This window comes from Plecotus auritus, assembly GCF_963455305.1.
Source record: "Plecotus auritus genome assembly, chromosome: 5".
Taxonomy (NCBI): Eukaryota; Metazoa; Chordata; class Mammalia; order Chiroptera; family Vespertilionidae; genus Plecotus; species Plecotus auritus.
Genome location: NC_137776.1, coordinates 179,912,814 through 179,933,349, shown reverse-complemented (window position 1 = coordinate 179,933,349; position 20,536 = coordinate 179,912,814). Strand labels below are relative to the sequence as shown.

General features: G+C 51.3%; 1 protein-coding gene across 5 annotated transcripts in view; it reads right to left on the bottom strand.

Annotated features, from left to right (window-relative positions):
- GARNL3 (GTPase activating Rap/RanGAP domain like 3) overlaps positions 1-20,536 on the bottom strand; it is a 107,028-nt gene that overhangs the window by 31,669 nt on the left and 54,823 nt on the right. For all 5 annotated transcript variants that reach the window (XM_080670007.1, XM_080670006.1, XM_080670009.1 and 2 more), the window contains 9 exons: positions 15,879-15,975; positions 14,364-14,482; positions 13,462-13,526; positions 10,907-10,970; positions 9,344-9,370; positions 5,067-5,142; positions 4,136-4,234; positions 3,501-3,604; positions 75-183 (listed from right to left, as the gene is read on the bottom strand). In XM_080670007.1, the coding sequence (XP_080526133.1) occupies positions 75-183; positions 3,501-3,604; positions 4,136-4,234; positions 5,067-5,142; positions 9,344-9,370; positions 10,907-10,966 (475 nt within the window). In that variant the 5' untranslated portion in view covers positions 10,967-10,970; positions 13,462-13,526; positions 14,364-14,482; positions 15,879-15,975. The remainder of the gene's footprint in view (positions 1-74; positions 184-3,500; positions 3,605-4,135; positions 4,235-5,066; positions 5,143-9,343; positions 9,371-10,906; positions 10,971-13,461; positions 13,527-14,363; positions 14,483-15,878; positions 15,976-20,536) is intronic.

Here is a 20,536-nt window from a genome sequence, read left to right as displayed (position 1 = left end):
CGAGAGGGCCATTTCCGTCCCGTGAGGCTGAGTGATAGCCCACCAAACCGGAGCAGTCACAAGGCCCAGGATACGTGTAAAATGGGAGCGGATCATGGAAGGCTTAAAGGCAGGACAGGGCTCCTCTCCTTCCTGGAACACAATGGTGACGATGTCGTTCCCGATGTGGCGCTTCCTTTCCACCTGGATGTGAGCATAAATAACGTCACTGAGGAGGTCGCTCAGACCTAGCACAGAGCTGAAAAAGCAGCACAGTGCGACAGCCACACGATCACAGAGCCCGAGCCTCGGCTGGCTTTCACTCCTTGCCTCCCAGGTTTTACTAGCCGGCTCCTGGCTCTGCTGTCCCTGCTGTCCGTCTCCACCTTGCCCGTCCCAATTCAGGCCCCATGTCCTGGTCCAGCCCCTGCGGAAGCCTCCTATCCAGCCTCCTTGCCTACATGTTCTCCCATTTTACATTTCTAATCGTGTTCATCTTCATTCATCATCACCTTAGCCTGGCATCCAAGGACCCCAAACAAGAGGCACTGCATCAGAATTCCCTGGGGATGGGGCTTAGCGTGTGGATTTTTAGAAATGCTTAGTTCTGATGCAGGTACTTGGTTAAAACAAGGCCCTACCTAATCTGACCCCAGCTGACCTTTCCAAAATGAACTCCTAGACATGTGGTCAGTGGTCTTTTTTCTGTAAAGGGCCAGACAGGAAATATTTTCAGTCTTATAGATCATACTAGAGGCCTGATGCATGAAATTCGTGCACGGGGCGGGGGGGTGTCTCTCAGCCCAGCCTGCACCCTCTCCAATCTGGGACCCCTTGAGGGATGTCCGACTGCCTGTTTAGGCAGTCGGACATCCCTCTCACAATCCAGGACTGCTGGCTCCCAACTGCTTGCCTGCCTGCCTTCCTGATTGCCCCTAACTGCTTCTGCCTGCCAGCCTGATCACCCCCTAACCACTCCCCTGCCAGCCTGATTGATGTCTAACTGCTCCCCTGCCAGCCTGTTTGCCACTAACTGCCCTCCCCTGCAGGCCTGGTCCCCCCCAACTGCTCTCCCCTGCAGGCCTGGGTCACCCCCATCTGCCCTTACCTGCAGGCCCGGTCACCCCCAACTTCCCTCCTCTGCCGGCCTGGTCACCCCTAACTGCCCTCCCCTGCAGGCTTGATCACCCCCAACTGCCCTCCCTTGCAGGCCTGGTCCCACCCAACTGCCCTCCCCTGCTGGCCTGATTGCCCACAACTGCCCTCCCTTGCAGGCCTGGTCCCTCCCAACTGCCCTCCCCTGCTGGCCATCTTGTGGTGGCCATCTTCTGTCCACATGGGGGCAGGATCTTTGACCACATGGGGGCAGCCATCTTGTGTGTTGGAGTGATGGTCAATCTGCATATTACTCTTTTATTAGATAGGATAGAGGCCTGGTGCATGGGTGGGGGCCAGCTGGTTTGCCCTAAAGGGTGTCCCAGATCAGGGTGGGGTTCCCTTGGGGCATGGGGCGGCCTGGGTGAGGGGCCTGTGGTGGTTTTCATGCTGGCCACACCCCTCGGCGACCCAAGTGGAGGCCCTGGTATCTGGGATTTATTTATCTTCTATAATTGAAACTTTGTAGCCTTAAGTGGAGGCCAAGGCAGGCCAGGGCTGCAGAAGCTTGGCTTCCTCCATCACTGGGGGCAACCCAAGCCTCTTGCTCTCTTCAGCTCCGTGGCTGCCGCCATTTTTGTTGGGATTTATCTTCTATAATTGAAACTTTGTAGCCTGGAGTGGAAGCCTGGGCCAGCCAGGGTGTGCGGAAAGCTTGGCTTCCTCCATTGTCGGGGATACCCAAGCCTCCCTCCTGCTCTCTCCGAGGCCGCAGCCATCTTGATTGGGTTAATTTGCATACTCACTCCTGATTGGCTGGTGGGTGTAATGGAGTGATGGTTAATTTGCATATTACTCTTTTATTAGGTAGAACCAGTGGCCTGGTGCACAAAATTCATGCACATTAAAAGGGAATTAATTAGAGGAAATATTTTAATATTGCTATTTGCTCTTTCTCTATAATAGAAGTGTCAGAGATGAAAGAAAATTAGTAAAATGTATATGAAAATCTTCCTTCTGTCAGAGTCTGGGGCGTGCCGTGGGACCCAGAGTCAAGTTCCTGCCCACCCACGTGTGCCTCGAAATCGTGTGAGTCCCATACCCAGCCAGCCCCACCCCCATTGGGCGAGATCCAGACCTGGCCAGCCCCACTCCCATCAAGCCCCGCCGGGTGGGGGGCACAGCCTCAGGTCTCTGTCTAGTCCTGTTGGGTGAGGGGTGCAGCCTCAGGTCCCCCATCAAGCCCCGCTGAGTGGGGGGGTACAGCCTCAGGTCCCCCACCAAGCCCCGCTGGGTAAGGGGTGCAGCCTCAGGTCCCCTGTCAAGCCCCGCCAGGCAGGGGGCATGGCATGAGGTCCCCAGTCAAGTCCTGCTGGGCAGGGGGCGCAGCCTCAAGTCCCTGCTGATCACTAGTTACGGGTACCCCGCCTCCGCTGTGGGCACAGCCATCTTGTGACAGTGTGAGGGTTAATTTGCATATCACTTCTTTATTATATAGGATTATCTTTTTGCAAACACTCATCAGCCATTACTCAGAATGTTCTTATTTTAGGTCCCAGACAAGACACAAGGCCCACTGAGAGGAGTCACAGGGGAAAGGCAGCGTAAATGCAAAACACCTTTTAGGAGTCACAAACCACTCACACACATGCAGATACACACGCTCACACACGCAGATACACACACATTCACACACACAGATACACAATCCACACATGAAGATACACACATGCTCACATACAGATACACACACTCACACACAGATGCACATGCTCACACATGCAGATAAACACTCACACATGCAGATACACACGTGCTTACATGCAGATACACAGATACACACACTCACACACAAATACACATGCTCACACACATAGATGCTCACACACGCAGATACGTATGCTCACATGCAGATACACACATCCACACATGAAGATACACACGTGCTCACACACAGATACACACACACACAAATACACATACTCACATGCAGATACACACTCACACAGATACACACGCTCACACACAGATACACACTCACACACAGATACACACGCTCACATGCAGATACACACACGCAGATACACATGTTCACACACAGATACACACGTTCACACGCAGATACACACGTTCACACACGCAGATACACACGTTCACACACACAGATACACATGCTCTCACACAGACACGCGTGTTCACTGCTCCCTCTGACCCTTCATTACTTTCCGGCGAAGGCGCCAGTGGGGGTGGTTCTCCCTAAGGCTGTGGAAGGTTCCAGTACAGAGACTGCAAACAGCACCCTGAGCTGGGGCCTGAAGCTCTGCTCCTCTGTTAGCACCAAAGTCTGATTCCAGGAAGCAGGCGGAGCTTTCTGCTGTCAGTCACGTGTGAGGGCCTGCGGCCCAGGTGCCTGCGCTTGCACCCACCTGCTGCTTGTTCTCTTTGGAGTACGGCAGCATGGTGGACACGTGGAACATGATCTCGTGGCCTTGGTAGAGAGTATAGACCGAGTGGATCCCTGTGGTGTCATCTGTAAAACACAAACACGCACTGAGCGGGCGCAGCGAACGCGGGGCCGGAGGAAGGGTCTCCATGTGAGACAGACGAGGGGGCTGCATACAATCAGATGGTCCTGAAGGTCCCTCTGGACTATCCGCCTGCGGAGCAGCAGTGTGAAGGCCGCCCCGTGGACAGACCTCCTCCCCCCCTCTCTGCTCGCTTGCTGACAGATTCGTGCCTTGCCTCCGAGTCGAGGATGGCGTGAGAAGCCGGGGCTACAAAGGAGAGTGTGCGGTAACTCCTTGCCTTCCAGTGACTGCTAGTGGACAGGATGTAACACAAGATGACACACAAATACTGATCCTGTGTCCATAAACACGGGCAGAACTGCACAGCGACCCCGTGCCCATTGTATTGAGTTTTGATTGCACGGAGCTCCGTGTCTAGGTGTGGAGCTCAAATCCCCTCACCCTCTTCCCCCCACGCGGGTATAAATTCAGTTACAGACAGGCTGGGGCGGAGGCCGGCGAACGCCAGCGGAGCCGGTCCGAGGCGAGCTTACTTTTGGTGTCCAGACCGCCGCGGTAGCCCGTCCAGCCCTTGAGAGTGACAGTGTCGCCCAGCAGGTGTAAAAATTTTTGAAAAGCGTCACTTCCAACTTCTGTGGAAAAGGGAAGGTGTGAAGGAGGTGCGGCAGCAAGTCCCGTTCTCTAGCTGAAGCTGCTGAAGAACCAGCTCTGCGGATGGCGCGGCAGGAAAGGGAATGGGCCCGGCAGCAGGGCCCACGGCTCCCAGGAGCCACGGGAAGGAGGCCACGGCATCAGACTAACCGGCCTGCCCTGCCAGCGGGGCCACAGGGGGTTCGCACTGCGAGGTAAAGCATATGACCGTTTCCACGAGTAATAGAAGGTACTGAACATGAAAAGTGCTAAAGAACAGGAAATGACGCCATCTTACAATTCTCCCAGCCCTGACTTCCCAGAGAAGAGCCCTCCGCTGCTCCCGATTATGCAGAACCAGCTTCTTCCCACCCCACATCATTTCCCACCGAGACCTGGGGCAGGTTAAGTGACCGGTAAGTATTTATCAAACGAACGAAACTGGGCAACACCTGCCCTACCCAATTTACCCTGGGAATTTACCCCACAATTTCCCAAAACAGTGCTCGGCAAACTCATTAGTCAACAGAGCCAAATATCAACAGTATGACGATTGAGATTTCTTTTGAGAGCCGAAAACCGACTTCTGCGCATGGGCCACGAAGTTTCAATCGCACTGTACGTGTGCGCCCGCACGTGGTATTCTGTGGAATAGCCACACTCAAGGGGCCAAAGAGCCGCATGTGGCTCGCGAGCCGCAGTTTGCCGACCACTGTCCTAAAGCTACCGGCAGTTTCTTGGCATTAAAGGCTCCACCTCCACCGGCAAGTTCGGTCTCGGTCGTCAGAGCTGCAACGAGGGGAGGGGGGGCCCATCAGCAGGGGAGACACTCACCGTTGCTGAACATCTCGTCATCGGTGAGCTGCCCGTCTTTGGCAAAAAGAACCCCGAATTTGAAGTTCACAGAGCCCTTCAATAAGACAACAAAAGGTGGTGACTTTAATCTCGTCAACAGAGCATGCCCAGTTATGCGACGTCGTTACCCAGGGACACGGCCGTGACAGACTGGACCCTGGGGGATTACTTCCTCCCCTCTATCTCAGTTTGACCAACACGAAGAACAATCACGCCTTCGTTTTTGTGGATGCTGAGTGTACAGGTGACACTTTGCTTTTAGGAGTCCACTCATTTGTAATGTCATTACTAACGGTGCCACAGGCGGCCAGCCAGGTCCATTCTGCAGCAAACAGAGCTGAAGGTAAGTGGCCCCCAGAACTCACAGGCTGGTACCACCTTCCGACCAACCCACCCGCAGGGCCCAGACCCCAGGCAGCACAGGGGAGCTCCGTGCAATCAAAGCTCAATACAACAGTCCGAGGCTGAAACCTGTGGACTCTTAGAAATAGAAATGGAAACGGTAGCTCATTTTCCCCAATTTCTAAAGACATTTAACCTCAAGAAGTCACAAAACAGATATGGGGGGAAGGCAATCAAGAAGAGCTAGAACAGAGAAAGACAAGTACCAAACGATTTTACTTACTGGTATATGTGGAATCTAATGAACAAAATAAGCGAACAAACAAAATAGAAACAGAGTCATAGGTACAGAGAACAGACTGACGGCTCTCAGAGGGGACAGGGGTTAGGGGCTGGGTCAAAAAGGTGAAGGATTCCAGGGTGGGGAACATCTGGCCCACGGGCCCTAGAAGGCCCTCAAAATCATTTGGTCTGACCCTGCCAAGGCATGAGAGGCGAGGTACTTAAATGTTTGACCAAACATAGCAGGCTAATTTTTAAGTTGATAATTTTGTATGGCTCGCGAATCATGTTATTGGTGGGCATACAAATGGACCTTGGCAGAAAATGGCTCCCCACCTCTGGAATCATGAAGCAGAACAAAACAAAACAAAAAAACTCATCGACACAGACAACAGTATGGGGATTACTAGAGGGAAAGTGGGATGGGGGCAGGTAGAAGAGGGTAAAGGGGAGAAATGGTGATGGAAGGAGACTTGGGACGGTGAACACCATGTATTATAGAATCATACACCTGAAGCCTATATGATTTTATTAACCGATGTCACCCCAGTAAATTCAATAAAAAGTAAGTAGCTAGTACAAATGTTCAGTTCACCATCCTCAACTTTAAACACTGGACTGAAATCAGGTCCTGCAGGAATGATACCCAATGCAAGGTAATAGCTTCTACAGAAGAGGAATGAGGTCAGAGAACTCAGTGTATTTCAGAGAAGAAGGGAGAGATAGAAACATCAATGATGAGAGAGAATTATTGATCAGCTGCCTCCTGCATGCTCCACACTGGGGATCGAGCCCGCAACCCGGGCATGTGTCCTGACTGGGAATTGAACTGTGACCTCCTGGTTCATAGGTCGACGCTCAACCACTGAGCCACGCCGGCTGGGTGAGCTCAGTGCATTTTTAAAAAAATATATTTTATTGATTTTTTAGAGAGAGGAAGGGAAAGGGATAGAGAGTTAGAAACATCGATGAGAGAGAAACATCGATCAGCTGCCTCCTGCACACCTCCTACTGGGGATGTGCCCGCAACCAAGGTACATACCCTTGACCGGAATCGAACCTGGGACCCTTCAGTCCAAAGGCCGATGCTCTATCCACTGAGCCAAACCGGTCAGGGCGCTCAGTGTATTTTTAATAGTTTTTTTTCCCCTTAAGCCACAGGTGAGTTTATAGGTCTTCATTATATTAGCCTCTATACTTTGTTTTTATACTTCTTGAAGTATTTCCTAATGGAGTAAAATCTAGGGTTGGAAAAGAATTAACCTTTACAAGGCTGTCTGATCCCCCACTTGCCGGGGGAATTTTTGTGGTCCGCTAAGGGGCAGACCAGAATCGGAGGTGTTAAAAGCACTGGCCGTGGGGGCAGAGGCGGGGGGTCAGGGCACAATGCCAGGCGTCAGGACAGCTACACTCCGGAGCCAAGACTTGGAATGTCTAAAGGTCTCAGACAGTTTCTGTCCCCAACACACCGAGGGGCCGATGCACACCCACCAGTAACCGCAGTTTCACACGCAGTGATTTTCTATGTGGAGCAGGGACAGGGAGGGCGCCCACACTAGCCCCTCCACCTGCAGCCCTTCCTCAGCTCCTTCCATGGGGGCCATTCCCATCACGCGGTCTCAGCTCAAATGTCCATTCCAGGGAGGCCTTCCCTGATCTCCCCAAAGAGTCACCCTCCCCCAGTGTCCCTCTCCATCACAGCACCTTGTTTGTTTTTCTAAGAGCACCGTTCACACTCTGATGCTTTCACTGAACTTGCATGTCTGTCTGTTCTACCACTGGAACCTAAGTCCTGGGAAGGAGGGATCGTACAGGTCTGACTTTCCGTCGACTCTGCAGGGCCCACCACAGTGCCGGCTGCACCGAGAGGGTGTAGAGACTCATGGCCTAACTGTGTGCAGAATAAACGAGAAAAGAAACAAACGGGTCAGATACAGCTTCTTTTTCACAAGCTGCTTCCAGTGTTGGGTAAACTCTCAGCGTTCTGTCGGGATCTCCGCGTCAGGGTTCTATACTCTACCTCCCTTCTCTGGCAATGCTGCTAGTGATCACACGGCTCCAGGACTCTGGCACCTCCTCCTCCACTCTCAGTGGTCCCTTCAAAAGCACCCACAGTGGCGTGGGGTCCACAGAGGCTTGGGGTTCTCAGAAGAAAAGTGCAGAGACTAAGCAGAGGTTCTCACACCTGACCGACCAGGCGTCGGAATCACCTTGTTGGCTTATTAAAATGGAGTGCCAGCCAGCTGGTGTGGCTCAGTGGTTGAGTGTCAACCCATGAACCAGGGTTCCATTCTGGGTCAGGACACATGCCTGTGCAGGCTCGGTCCCCAGGAGGGGACGTGCAGGAGGCAGCCGATCAATGATGTTTCTCTCTCCCTTTCTCTCTGAAATAAATAAAAATGTATTAAAAATAAAGAGTGCCAGGCTCCACTCCCAGAATTTCCAAGTCAGTTCTGGAATCGGGCCCAAGAATGAGTATCTCTGACAAGCTCCCTGGTGATGCCGAGGCTGTAGTCCAGGGACCCACTGGAGAACCACTGGACCACAGGAGCAAGCCAGCAGGCTGTCAGGAGGCCTGGGACCAGGTGCAGCTGACCTGACAGCTGGCTAGCAGATGGCAGAAGGTCTGGGTCAATGGCCAGAGCACTGAGCTATGAACTGACAGCCTGTTAGAACCAGAGGGGACCCCAAGGTCCACCAAATCCACTTCCATTTTACAGGCAGGACAGCGGAAACCGGGGGAAGGCCAGGCTGCCCGAGGCCAGTACCAGGTGAGCGGTGGGACCGGAGCTGGAAGCCGGGCCTCCACTGCTCTTTCCCATCCCACGCCACCGTCTTCTCGGGATGGTTGTGAACTGAGTGAGGCTGAGTTACATGCAGAAATGAGACCCTCTGCTGACTAATCACTGGCCACAGCTTTTATGGGGCTGCCCTGTGACTGCCCCTGCCACCAGGACCCCTGCGGAAAACCCTCCCACTTCGGGGCGGCTCCGGAGGCTGGCTGGGAAGCTGGCAGGACTAAACGAATGAGCGTGGTGGTAGAGGAAGCCTGAGAAATGTGTGGATTAGGGACTGTCTCGAAGCAGTGTCAGCAGGATGTCCTGATGGGTCAGACATGGGCTGAGAGAGAGAGACGCTAGGATTTTTCCAAGTTTGGCCTGAGCAACGGGACGAATGATATGACCACGTACCGAGAGGCATAGTATGCACAACGGTAATTTATTTACTCAAATTGCCGATTTATACTATTTTAGGTATTTCTCTATGTTAATGATGTACTTAGAAAACATTTTTTTAAAGTGGGGCACAGGGCCTGGAACCACACAAATACATATGGCGTTTCATAACCGAGTGTGTGATAAAGTGCAGACACCTACTTCAATTGGATGAAAATTAAAATCTCGTACCTGCACCGATCCCGAAGTTAAACGTGAATATCCCAAGCAGATTTGAGTAGCTTGGCTGTTTGCATCTCTACAGTGGCTGCACAGAAACCCCTGAACCACCCAAGAAACCGTGCCAGGAAGTGGACTCACACTGCGAGTCCATGGAGAGGTCGGACCGGAAGGAGGGCGCGGTTATACACACGGACGCCGGGCACAGAGGGACAGGCGGCTCAGCAAAGTACTTACCTCTTGTTCTTCGAGAACCAGCAGGTCCTGTCAAACAAAGTTTCAAAAGTTATGCCTGTGCTTAGCAGCGATCCTTGTATTTTGACTTCCTATGAAAGCCGCGCTTTAATTTACTGAAGTTTATACCCCCGCCCAGAAGTGCTTTAAACATTTAAATTTAGCTCTACAGATTTTTACAAAGTGCCTGGTCGTTTCAGAAAGTCACACTATCTGGAAACAGAAGGTGCCTGGCCGTGGGAAGGAAGACACAGACCCCTAGGTCCCCGTGCATCCACAGCCGGCCTTGCGCACACTGCCTCCCGGGAGGTTCCGGCCAAGAAAAATGCTGCTGGAAACGGACAAATCACATTTCCAAACAGCCGCCACTTGGCAGAAAGAGGCCTTCTTCGTAATGCAGGCGGCTTAGTTCTATTGACTTCTTGGATCCAGGGATTTGTAAGAACTCTTTCCCCTAAACCCAAAGCCTGCTGCTCACGGCTGCCTAAGGGAACGAAGTCTGCAGACACCTGGTGAGAGCCGGGGAATCAGTGCTGCCAGGCGGCACACTCACGTGCGCGCACACACACACACACACACACACATACACACGCATGCACGCACACGCACACACACTGGGCAAGCTCCCAGGAATAGTTACTTGTAAGGGGAAGAGAGCTGGACCGTGAATGCAGGGACAGCACGAACGTCCTTGCTGTGCTATAAACAGCAGAGGCTGCTGTGTCTCGCTTACTTGTCCTCTTTTCTATGGAAGGCGAGCAGGCAGGGGCGACTGGGCAGAGAGAGCTCAGCAGCAGCCACGGGAAGGGGCACCAGTGCGCTCTGTGGGTTTTGGGGTGCACAGTGTCTGGGGATCACATCCCGCCACAAGAAGGAAAGGGTTGATAAGCCATACGATGACGTACCAGAGGCACACCGACTTATAATTCTAACTGTTCTCATGTTTGCTATAAAAATTACTTCCAAGCCTAACAGGGCTTACTGTTGCTTCAAGCTGGACCTCGCACACCTGGTTGTGCCTCAGTTCCCTTTGGTCCAGCACAGCGTTCTACCTGAATCACAGCTCAACAAGCACATTCCGTATTTATTTACTTATTTTTAAAATACATTTTTATTGATTTCAGAAAGGAAGGGAAGAGGTGGGGGGAGAGAGAAACATCAATGATGAGAGAGAAACCTATTACCCCCCCCCCCCCACTGGGGATCGAGCCCACAACCTTGGCATGTACCCTTGACTGGAATCGAACCTGGGACCCTTCCGTCCGCAGGCCAACGCCCTATCCACTGAGCCAAATTGGCCAGGGCCACATTTCGTATTTATTACTTTAAAAAAACCTCCAATTCCACATACTCTACATCACTCAGTACAAGGAGTGGCTTTTAGGCCAATAAGATCCTTCTGAACACACCCCTCTCGGTTCATGGGTGGAGGAGCCTATCGCTAGCCGGGAGAACACAGACTCCCGGCCTGCCCCTCGGGCCTGGCATCCCAGAATCTCAGTGTGAGTTCTCCAGGACCTAACACGGATCAAAGTGGACCAATTATGAAGCAGAAAGTTCTGTTACCTTCTGTATCTCAGGATGAAAAATTTCCCTGGGGCCTTTCTCAAATTTGTCCAGATTCATGGCACTGAAACAGAACAGAGAGCATGAGGCAGGCGCGGCAGGAGCGGACGACGCGAGCAGGTCTCGGCTCCTGAGGGAAGCTAGAGAGCGTCTCCTAGGAAACCGTGGGAGGCCTGGCCCACAGGAAACGGACCAGCGAGGGAGGAACCCAGGAGTAACGATGTGAACGCATGACAGTGACCACACACCACACTGTTCTTTCCTTATATAACTGGCCCCCGATGACACTGCGATGGTGAGAGAGGGAGGGAGGAATCGAGAGCGTTCCTTTGGGCAACCTTGAGTAATCTTCATGATTCTTACTTTTATTTCCTAAAGGAGTGACTCATTGGCATTTACAGAGTGAGTCATGATAAACTGAGATGTAATGAAGGAAGATGACCTGGTATTTCTTTCTTCCTTTGGTAATTCCTCTGCCACTAATGGCAAAGACCATCCTGAACAGGGTTGTTCTTTGTTTTACTTGGGACAAGCAATGCGCATGTCCTCCCGCCTTCGCCCCTGGAGAGGAAAAACAAGGCCATTGAACCAGATGACCTCTGAGGCCCCTTCAGCCAGGATTCCTCCGCTCCGCTCGTAAGTGACAGGCAAACACAAGAGCTGATGTTAAAGCGTGTACTTACTCCAGGCCCTCTGCTAAATGCTTTACATGGACTGTCTCATTTAGTCTCTGCGAGGCAAATACTAGTTTATCCCCATTTTAAAGATGAGGAAACTGAGGCTTAGTCCAAAGCTGTTAAGCAGTAGAGCCAAGATTTGAACTAAGGCTTTTCTGACTCCATAGTATTTATATTTTAATTTTCTTTTAAGTTTTCAAGTTCACGATTGCAACAGATAAAGATAAACTTTTTTTTTCAATTGGCAGAAACTGTAGAAGTTTTCCTTTTTCACATCTTTAAAAATACTTTCTTGCCAAAGCTTGCTCTGGCTGAGTGGACTGAGAGGAGAGAGCCCTACTCATTTAACTAAATAAAATTATAACTGCATGAGACCCCTTTAAATATAAAGAAGAAAGGTGCTGGAGTAACTTATTTAAAAAAAAAAGATTCACAACAATCTTAAGCCACTATAATTCAAAGTGCTCCTTTCAAAGCAAGTTAAGATTTAGAATCAGCCAGATATTTCTGTGCACAACAAAAATGTCAGCCTCTTCCCTGCTCTCTTCACCGGAGCTTCAGACTGAGGAGAAACATCAGGAAGACCAAATCAAGCTTGGAAATGAGATACGAAACTCTTTACTTATTTTTTAAAATATGTTTTTATTTATTTCAGAGGGAGGGAGAGGGAGAGGAGAGAAAGAGACCGATGATGAGAAAGAATCATTGATTGGCTGCCTCCTGCACGCCCCACATTGGGGATGGAGCCTGCAACCTGGGCATGTGCCCTGACCTGGAATCAAACTGTGACCTCCTGGTTCATAGGTCAACACTCAACCACCGAGCAATACCGGCAGGGAGACACTTTTCACTGCTTAATCTCAGTGCCGTCCATCCGCCAGAGGCAATCCCAGCCGCTGGATGGAGTCTGCACGCTAAGGGCCCTCTGGCAGCTGGGAGCTGTGGCGGGGACACTGCAAACACCACCCCTCCCACCACCCAGGCTGCAGCTGGAGGAGGAGTGACTGGAGGCCCCTGGGAAAAGCTGCCACATCCCCCGCTGGCACAGTAGTGGTCACGGCCATGCCCCAGAGCCACGTGGCCTTGGGCTTCCATCCCAGCTCTGTGGTCCCTGAGCCGAGATCTCTGTCCAACCCCCCGCACCTCTCTGCGGCTGGGACCCCTCTCCCCGAGCGCAGACGGGAAGTCTCCTTGTGGAGCAGGTTTCAAGAGTGACTGAGAGATGCTCGTAGAGCACTCAGCACAGCGCCTGGCAGACAGGCTGCTGGCACTGTGACGCTGTCGCACCGCAGCTGCCGACAAAGCAGCAGGCCCATCTGAGCGGGGGCATTCTCAGGGGACTGCCCCCCCACAGGACACGGGAGGGACCGACAGGGAAGGGGAGGCGGCTGGACGGGGAGCAGCTCCATGCTCCGTCCACTTACCTTTCTGTTTGGTGAAGAATAAGAACATTCTTCCCTGAGAAGCATTTGCTGACCTACGAGTTTCTGTTTCAGAGCAGAAACATGAAAGGAAAAGTATTTCCTGATTTTCTTTACGAAACCACACTACCTGTGTGCATGCGAGGGGCAGGAAGCAGGCAGCTAAAGCGATCCTGAGGTGCGAAGAGCGACACTCGAAATCGGGACCGGGACCGGGCCTCAGGCAGCACACAGCAGTGCGCGCCCGGCTGGCTCCCGAGCCTCCACTTCCTCACCTATACAACGGGGACAGGAACAACTGCCGTAGGGCTGCCGTGAGGACCACATGAGCTACTGCGTGGCAGACTTGGGAGAACAGCGCACGCAGCCACGGCTCAGGAAGGCAGAGCTGACAGGGTGACCCCGGGAAACCACGTATACAGGCTCCTGGGTTGGGGTTCCACTCGGCGGCACTCACCTTAAGATGGACTTCACAGAGAGCGTCTTGGTGGGGCTGTAGGGAAGGCATATTTTCTGGGTGCCCTGGAAAGTCAAAACGCCTGGTCAGGTCAGCGAGATGCTTGGCCATCCCCATCTCTGAAAGCGCCCTCCCTGGTCGCTTAAAGGAACCCCGTCCGGCCTTTCTCCTTTCCCTTCAGCGGCTTGTCTATGAGTGAAGAAATTACATGACGCAGAATCTTGCTCAGACTGGACAGCGTCTGCCCTCCCCCGGCCCAGCACTCATGGGTCTCGGCATTACGGACTCTGCCACGGACGGACTGACGGGTCCCCCGGGGCCTTCGGTGTTGTGAGCAGATGGGCCGCCTGAGCCAGCCGAGAAGGGGGTTTGGTCTCTGAGCCGAGGGTCAGATCAGCCCCGAAGATCATGAAAAGAAACAGGCCCCCAGGTGGTAGCCCCAAGTCCGAGACTCGAACGAGCAATCACGGAATCTTGCAGAAGGCCTGTGTGATGTGTCCTCTGCTTCCCGTCGGGAGCCCGTTTCCTCTCGCTCAGTGAGCACCCACTGTGACGAACGCAGGGAAGTGCCCCAGTAGAGGCTGGGAGCGTGGCAGGGAATGAACGAAGGATCCACATCGTTTGTGGTGAAGGAAAACATAAATGGCCAATCCCGCGAGCCCTGGGCTCCCCCTCCACGTGGGCAGTTCACGAGGAGCTGCAGGGGCTGGATCCTCTCTATTCCATACGCCCCCCTTAGGCTGCCCTCGGCTTCTCTACAAAAATGCCTTTCCATCAGATTGTTACCTTAAATCTGCCTAAAAAGAAGACATTTCTGACAGTTACATGGACGTTTACATAAACAGAAGCACAGCACACAGGTTAAGTGGGGATGAAACTCCAGGCCCAAGCCGGTTACTTACCGTTTTCCTCCAGAGAATTGCACGGTACTGAGGGACTCGCTGGTTGTTCTGGTCAGAAAGGGTCACGGACAAGAAGAAGGGGCTCTTCTCGGCATCGTTTCCAATGTAGTTCTGATGGACTGGGGAAGAGACAGGCTTAGACAGTGACAACGCAATGGCTCCTCCAGTCCCCGGGGCGGGGACACGTCGGGTGGTACCCAGCCCTTCGCACACGGTCGGGGAGCAGCAATCCCACACCCAGCTGAGACAGAACCTGATCACTCTCTAGAATCCCGCACTCCCAGTCCCCCAGCCAGGGACTGGTTCTGGGATGAGCATATGACCATTCTGGCCAATGAGACGGGAGGAGAAACGTGTCGAGAGGTTTCTGGAAAGGCGTCCTCACTCTTGCAGATGGCCTTCCGGGTGAACTCTGGATGGTGGTGTCTCGCAGTGATGCCTGGAATCGCTGCGACCATTTGTGACCCCGAGGAAACCCAGCCTTGATGACATCACAGAGCCTGTGGCTCCCCCTCACCCCCCTGAGCCTGGCCTCCCTCTGGGTTTCTCATTAGATCCCTTACTGCTTCAGCCAGTTGAGGAAGCTGAGGCATCCACACCATCTTCCTCCCGTCATCACTGCTCCAGGACTGTTTTGCAAGCATTTGGGAGGCTGACCACTTGCCACTGATGTCTTTCTTTGTAACCAAGTATGCCTGGCCAAGCAGGTGAGCTTCTTCGCACAGTACAGGACCAGATTGTTTAAAAAGACACCTTTTGGGTCTGGTCACTCTCATTTTACAGTTCAAGCATCACATCTTCTACAAACAAATGTATTAGTCCGATAAGAAATGAGTCTAACTCAGTTCTAATCCCACAGCAGCGCCCGTTCTTCCATTTCCTCTGCTGTGAGCCACACTCCTGCCTCCCACCTTTCCCCGTATGTTCGCTAGAGCCCTTCACTGTACCTGTGTGTCACCCTTCATGACGGGGCTCCCGCCACGTGCCAGGCAGCAGGCTTAGGGCTCTTCCTGTCTATCTCATCGCAACGTCTGTCCAGACCTCCTAGGTGAGTACGAGTAACACCCCCACTTCACAGATAAGGAAACTATGTCTCAGAAAAGCAGGGAGTGGCAGGTGTAAGGTCCTATGGTGAGTAACAGTGGAGCCAGGATTCAAACCCACAAAGGCAGGGGCTGTGACTGCCTTTTCCAGCTCTACATTCGCCCTGGAGCTCAGGGACCCATTTCTTTCCCTCACTGCCTTGAACTGTGTCCAAACCCCACTACAGACAGGGCACTTGCCTTGTTAAATCTAAAGTTGCTTTCCACCCTGCAAATTCTTCTATGTCTCGAATCACTCATTCAGATGATCTGATCCCTTTTATTCCCCAGGGACAAAAACGATTGCCCCCTCAAAAAACGTAGTGCCCTTAAACTGCTTAGTGTCACACAGATAGGGCACTTGCAAATCACACCAACACTGATTTTCATTTTGAATGCCCTTCCCTCCCAGCCACCAGGATGGCATACTTACCTTGTCCTAAAAAATACTTGAAGTACCATCTGGTGTGGTATTCCGGGTTCTCTAAGTGCACGGCTGTTCGCCAAGTCCCTGGCAGAGCAGTGGCATTCTGCAACAGAACAACGTTGTGCCATGAGGAGGCTTATTTAGAAAGTAAACAAGAAGCTGACAATGAACCAGAGGCCAAACAACCGGAAAAGTCATGGTTAAAAGCACATGAACAGCCCTAGCCAGTTTGACTCAGCAGACAGAGCGCCGCCGGACTATGGACTGAAGGGTCCTGGGTTGGATTCCGGTCACGGGCATGCACCTCATTAGCAGGCTCAATCCCCGGCCCTGGCGGTGGCATGTGCAGGAGGCAACCAATCGATGTGTCTCTCTGCGTCTCTCCCTCCCTTCCACTCGCTCTAGAAATTGATGGGAAAATATCCTCGGGTGAGGATTAACAACAACAAGAAGCACACAGACTGGGCTGTGCCCACGTTGTCATTAGAAAAGACGCTCAGTCTAAACGGCATCACAGGAGCATCCGGGGGTGTGGGGGCAAAGGGACCAAGCGACCCAGTGGGCTCAGCTATTTCTGACCTGAGTACAACTTGGGTTTAAAGTTTCTCTCCTTTCTGGTCCGAAGCTTCCGCAATACTTGGGAGCTGGTGCCCCCTAGAGGCACGCCTTTCTGTTTGTCGCCCTGGAAGGCACATTTCACCTGCAAGATATCTCTCCAGCATCTTGAGTTCATATTCTTTGTAGAATTTTAAAAATTTATCATAAAAATTACTCAATTAATGTGGAAAATACAGACAATCATAATAAGTAACCGGAATCCTCTGTCCAAAGATAATCGTTATTAATGATTTGGTATGATTTCCTGTAATGTTTTTCCTACGTGTGCAAACATATGTCATTTTGCCCCAATGGAATCATATGAATATACAATTTAAAACTCCTTTGGTGTCTACATTGTGCCATGTGTATAGACAGACTGCAGGAACATGCTTTTCTTTCTTAAGATTTTAAAATAGATTTTGAGAGAGAGAGAGAAAGAAAAAGAGAGAGAGAGAGAGAGAGAGAGAGAGAGAGAGAAACATTAATTGGCTGCCTCCTGCACACCCTCTACTGGGGATTGAGCCTGCAACCCAGGGATGTGCCCTGACTGGGGAGTGAACCCACAATCTTTGAGGGCACGGATGACGCCCAGTCAGCTGGGCCACACTGGCCAGGGCTGGCACAGGCTTTTCTGGCTCGGACATGTCTTAGTGATTTCCTAGATGTCTGTGGTCAGTTGCTTTATCACGCTGAAGTTTCCTTCAAATCCAAGTTTACAAAGAGGCTCTTCTTGGGAACGACTATTGAATTTGACTGAAGGCCTTTTTGGGTGACTAGTGAGAGAACAGGTTAAATGAGGGAAACCTCAGGGGTGTAATGAATCACACTACTAGCTCTGGGGTGCCGAGAGGTTCTTAGACTTCTGGAGTGCGCCCACTCGGCCCGGGGTGCAGGACTCTCCTGATGCTGGGTTTAGGGCACCCGTCGATGTGTCCTGCTTGTCAGGAGACAGAGCCGCGGGTTCCTCCTCCGTATGCGTTTGTCATGCTTTTAGGCGGGTGTTTCTGTATAAAGTGGACGGGGTGCCTCTGTCTCTCTCATGGCTCAGGAAATGCAGACACTCAGTGAGCGAGCTCTGCGTCCCAGGCACCAGGCGGGCACTTCCTGAGAACCGGCTCCGCAGCATCTCCACCAGCTTCCTGAGGCCTGGAGAGCGGCAGCACGTGGGCTCTGGTGGCAGAGGTGCGCCGTGGAGCGGAAACAGAAACCAGGCCCATTCCAGAGGCGTCTTTCCATTTTAAAAGTCTTAACCTTACGTCATCTTCTGTGTCCTTCTTAACGTTCTGCCTTTTTAATCCATCAGGGAGTGAAAAAGTACGTTAACGTATCTTAGTATTATCGTGCTTTTTATTGAATTTTCTTGAATTTCAAAAATTCAGCGATTGATGTGGACATATAAAGGCCATGAGAGTAGGAAGAGCGCATGTGTGTGCCCTTTACCAGGCCCACCTGCTGTTAACATTGTGTCCACGGATTCATCTGTTCCCCTCTCCTCCCTCTCTCTACACACACACATACACACACACACACACACACACACACACACACACACACACACACCATTTCCTCAGTCCCTTAATAAGCTGCCTAAAGAATAGCCCTATATTCCTAAAGGCTTCAGGGTGTACGTCCCAAGAAGAGGGATGTTTCTTACACAAGCACAGCTAGCTTCATCAACATTCAGGAGCCCAGAGGTTTGTCTGCAGCACTTCCAGGCCACAGAGGCACGGGAACACGCTCTTTGACACCAATAAGGAAAACAGGGGAAATACTCTGATGAGAATGTTTTCGAGGCAACTGAAGTTTAACACTCCAAACACCCACACTTATTTCACGCCCTTTTACTTTATTTTAAAAATATATTTTTCTTGATTTCAGAGAGGAAGGGAGAGGGAGAGAGAGAGAAACATCAATGATGAGAGAGAATCATTGATCAGCTGCCTCCTGCACACCCCACGCTGGGGATTGAACCCACAACCGGGCATGTGCCCTAACCAGTAAAGGAACCGTTACCTCCTGGTTCAGAGGTTGATGCTGAACCACTGAGTCATGCCGGCCGGGCTCATGCCCTTTTAGATAATTGTTTGCTACGAGGGATTATGAAATCATGACGCTGAAATCTGTGCTGCAGACAGGCCTGGGCGCGCCCACGTGCCGAGGTAGCCCTGAGACTAAGCACCCGCACACGTGTGCGTCAGGGTCCACAGCCCACAGTGCTCCCACTGCCTGCATTGTCTCTTTTACCCCATGGGCAGACACTGGGGGAGGTGGAGGAGGAAGACTGCGTCTGGCCGAGACATTCTGAACTCAGTCGAAATCCATACAGTACACCCTCCTGGAATCTGCTTGCCTTTAAGCAGGGAATCCGCACGCTCACACCCCAAATCCGATCGCGGCTCATCGAACGCCTATGGGTTTTCAGTCTCCTCTACAGTGAGCTCCATGAGGGAGGGCACCATTGAAACTGCCTTTACGTCCACTTCTAGGTTACATTGCTGAGAGGACACAGGCAGTAAGGAAGATGGCTTAAAAAAATAGACTAAAATTTTCTAAATTGCAAATACAAATATAAGCTACTTAAAAAAAAGTGAAATCGCACAAAAATTAAAACCCTTTTCTGTCCCCCACCCTCCATGCCCAGTCCACTTCCTTCCCCTATATACCCACACTACCAGATTGTGCCAATAGTCCCAGATCTCTCTGAGTTTACAAAGATGTGCTTACTTTATACATAAATACATAAATACACACATAACATCCACATTCACACACACACCTGTATACATACATGCGTACATACATATATACATGTAAATATCTACACATAGCATTTGTTTTCATAAATGAGACGGTATCATAGATATTATACTAAAACATGTTGTTGTTTTTTTCACTAAGGAAAATACCTTAGAAATATTGCCATGTCAGCACATATGGATCTACCCTGTCCTTTTTAACAACTATACAGATTCTTTTAAAAAAACCAAACACTTCAGTTGCATATCGATGTATACTAGTAAAATACGTAAAGAGCAGAAAAGGGCCTAAAGTGGCAAGTTAAGGCCCCCAACTCCTTCCCGACCTCCCATTTTCATTCTCCACAGGAAATGGCTATCAAACTCATAGGTGCCCTTCTGGAACTTTCTTACATACTGATGAGCATATTTATCTTTTTTTTTGCTGTTTTAAGGAAATGGGGTGGTATCGTACGAATCATTCTGGAACTCGCTTTTCTGTCTAACACTGTACATGAGACATTTTTCTGTGGTGTTACATCTATCTCCACCTCGCCTTTCCAACAGCTGGGAAGCATTGCATTGTTCAAATGGATCATAATTTCCATAATCACTCCTCTGCTGAAGGAAATTGAGGGAGTTCCCAGGTGTGGGTGTTCTTTCTGTCTTAAATAATGCTGCCACACACATCCTCACAATAGAGCTGTGGCTAAATGCTGTGTGCATCTTCAATGACTGCTAATGGCCCTCCCAAAGACTGTACCCAGCCCTGACCGGTTTGGCTCAGTGGATAGAGCGTCAGCCTGCGGACTGAAAGGTCCCAGGTTCGATTCCGGTCAAGGGCATGTAACTTGGTTGCGGGCACATCCCCGGTAGGAGGTGTGCAAGAGGCAGCTGATCGATGTTTCTCTCTCATCGATGTTTCTAACTCTCTATCCCTCTTCCTTCCTCTCTGTAAAAAAACAATAAAATATATTAAAAAGAAAAAAAAGACTGTACCCATGCACATATCCCCCAACAGTCTGTGGAGACTCCTCCCGTGCCAGGAGGACAGATCTGTAAGGAGCTGAAAGTCCGCCCCTGCCCTGCCAGATCCTAATTGATATACAAGGAGCTGTCAGGGAGGCCCCCAGGGCGCCACCCAGGGTCACACTCATTTCAATTAATAATCAGAGGAGCTCACAGATGGCAGGGGAAGCACAAGGTAACCAACGCTTGGCGGCGGGGGGCGGGGGGAGCTAACAGGCAGGTGACAGAATCAAGATGTTGGGGAAACTCCTGACAAGTAGCGATTACAGACACACTGAGGAGATTCGATTCAGTGGACAA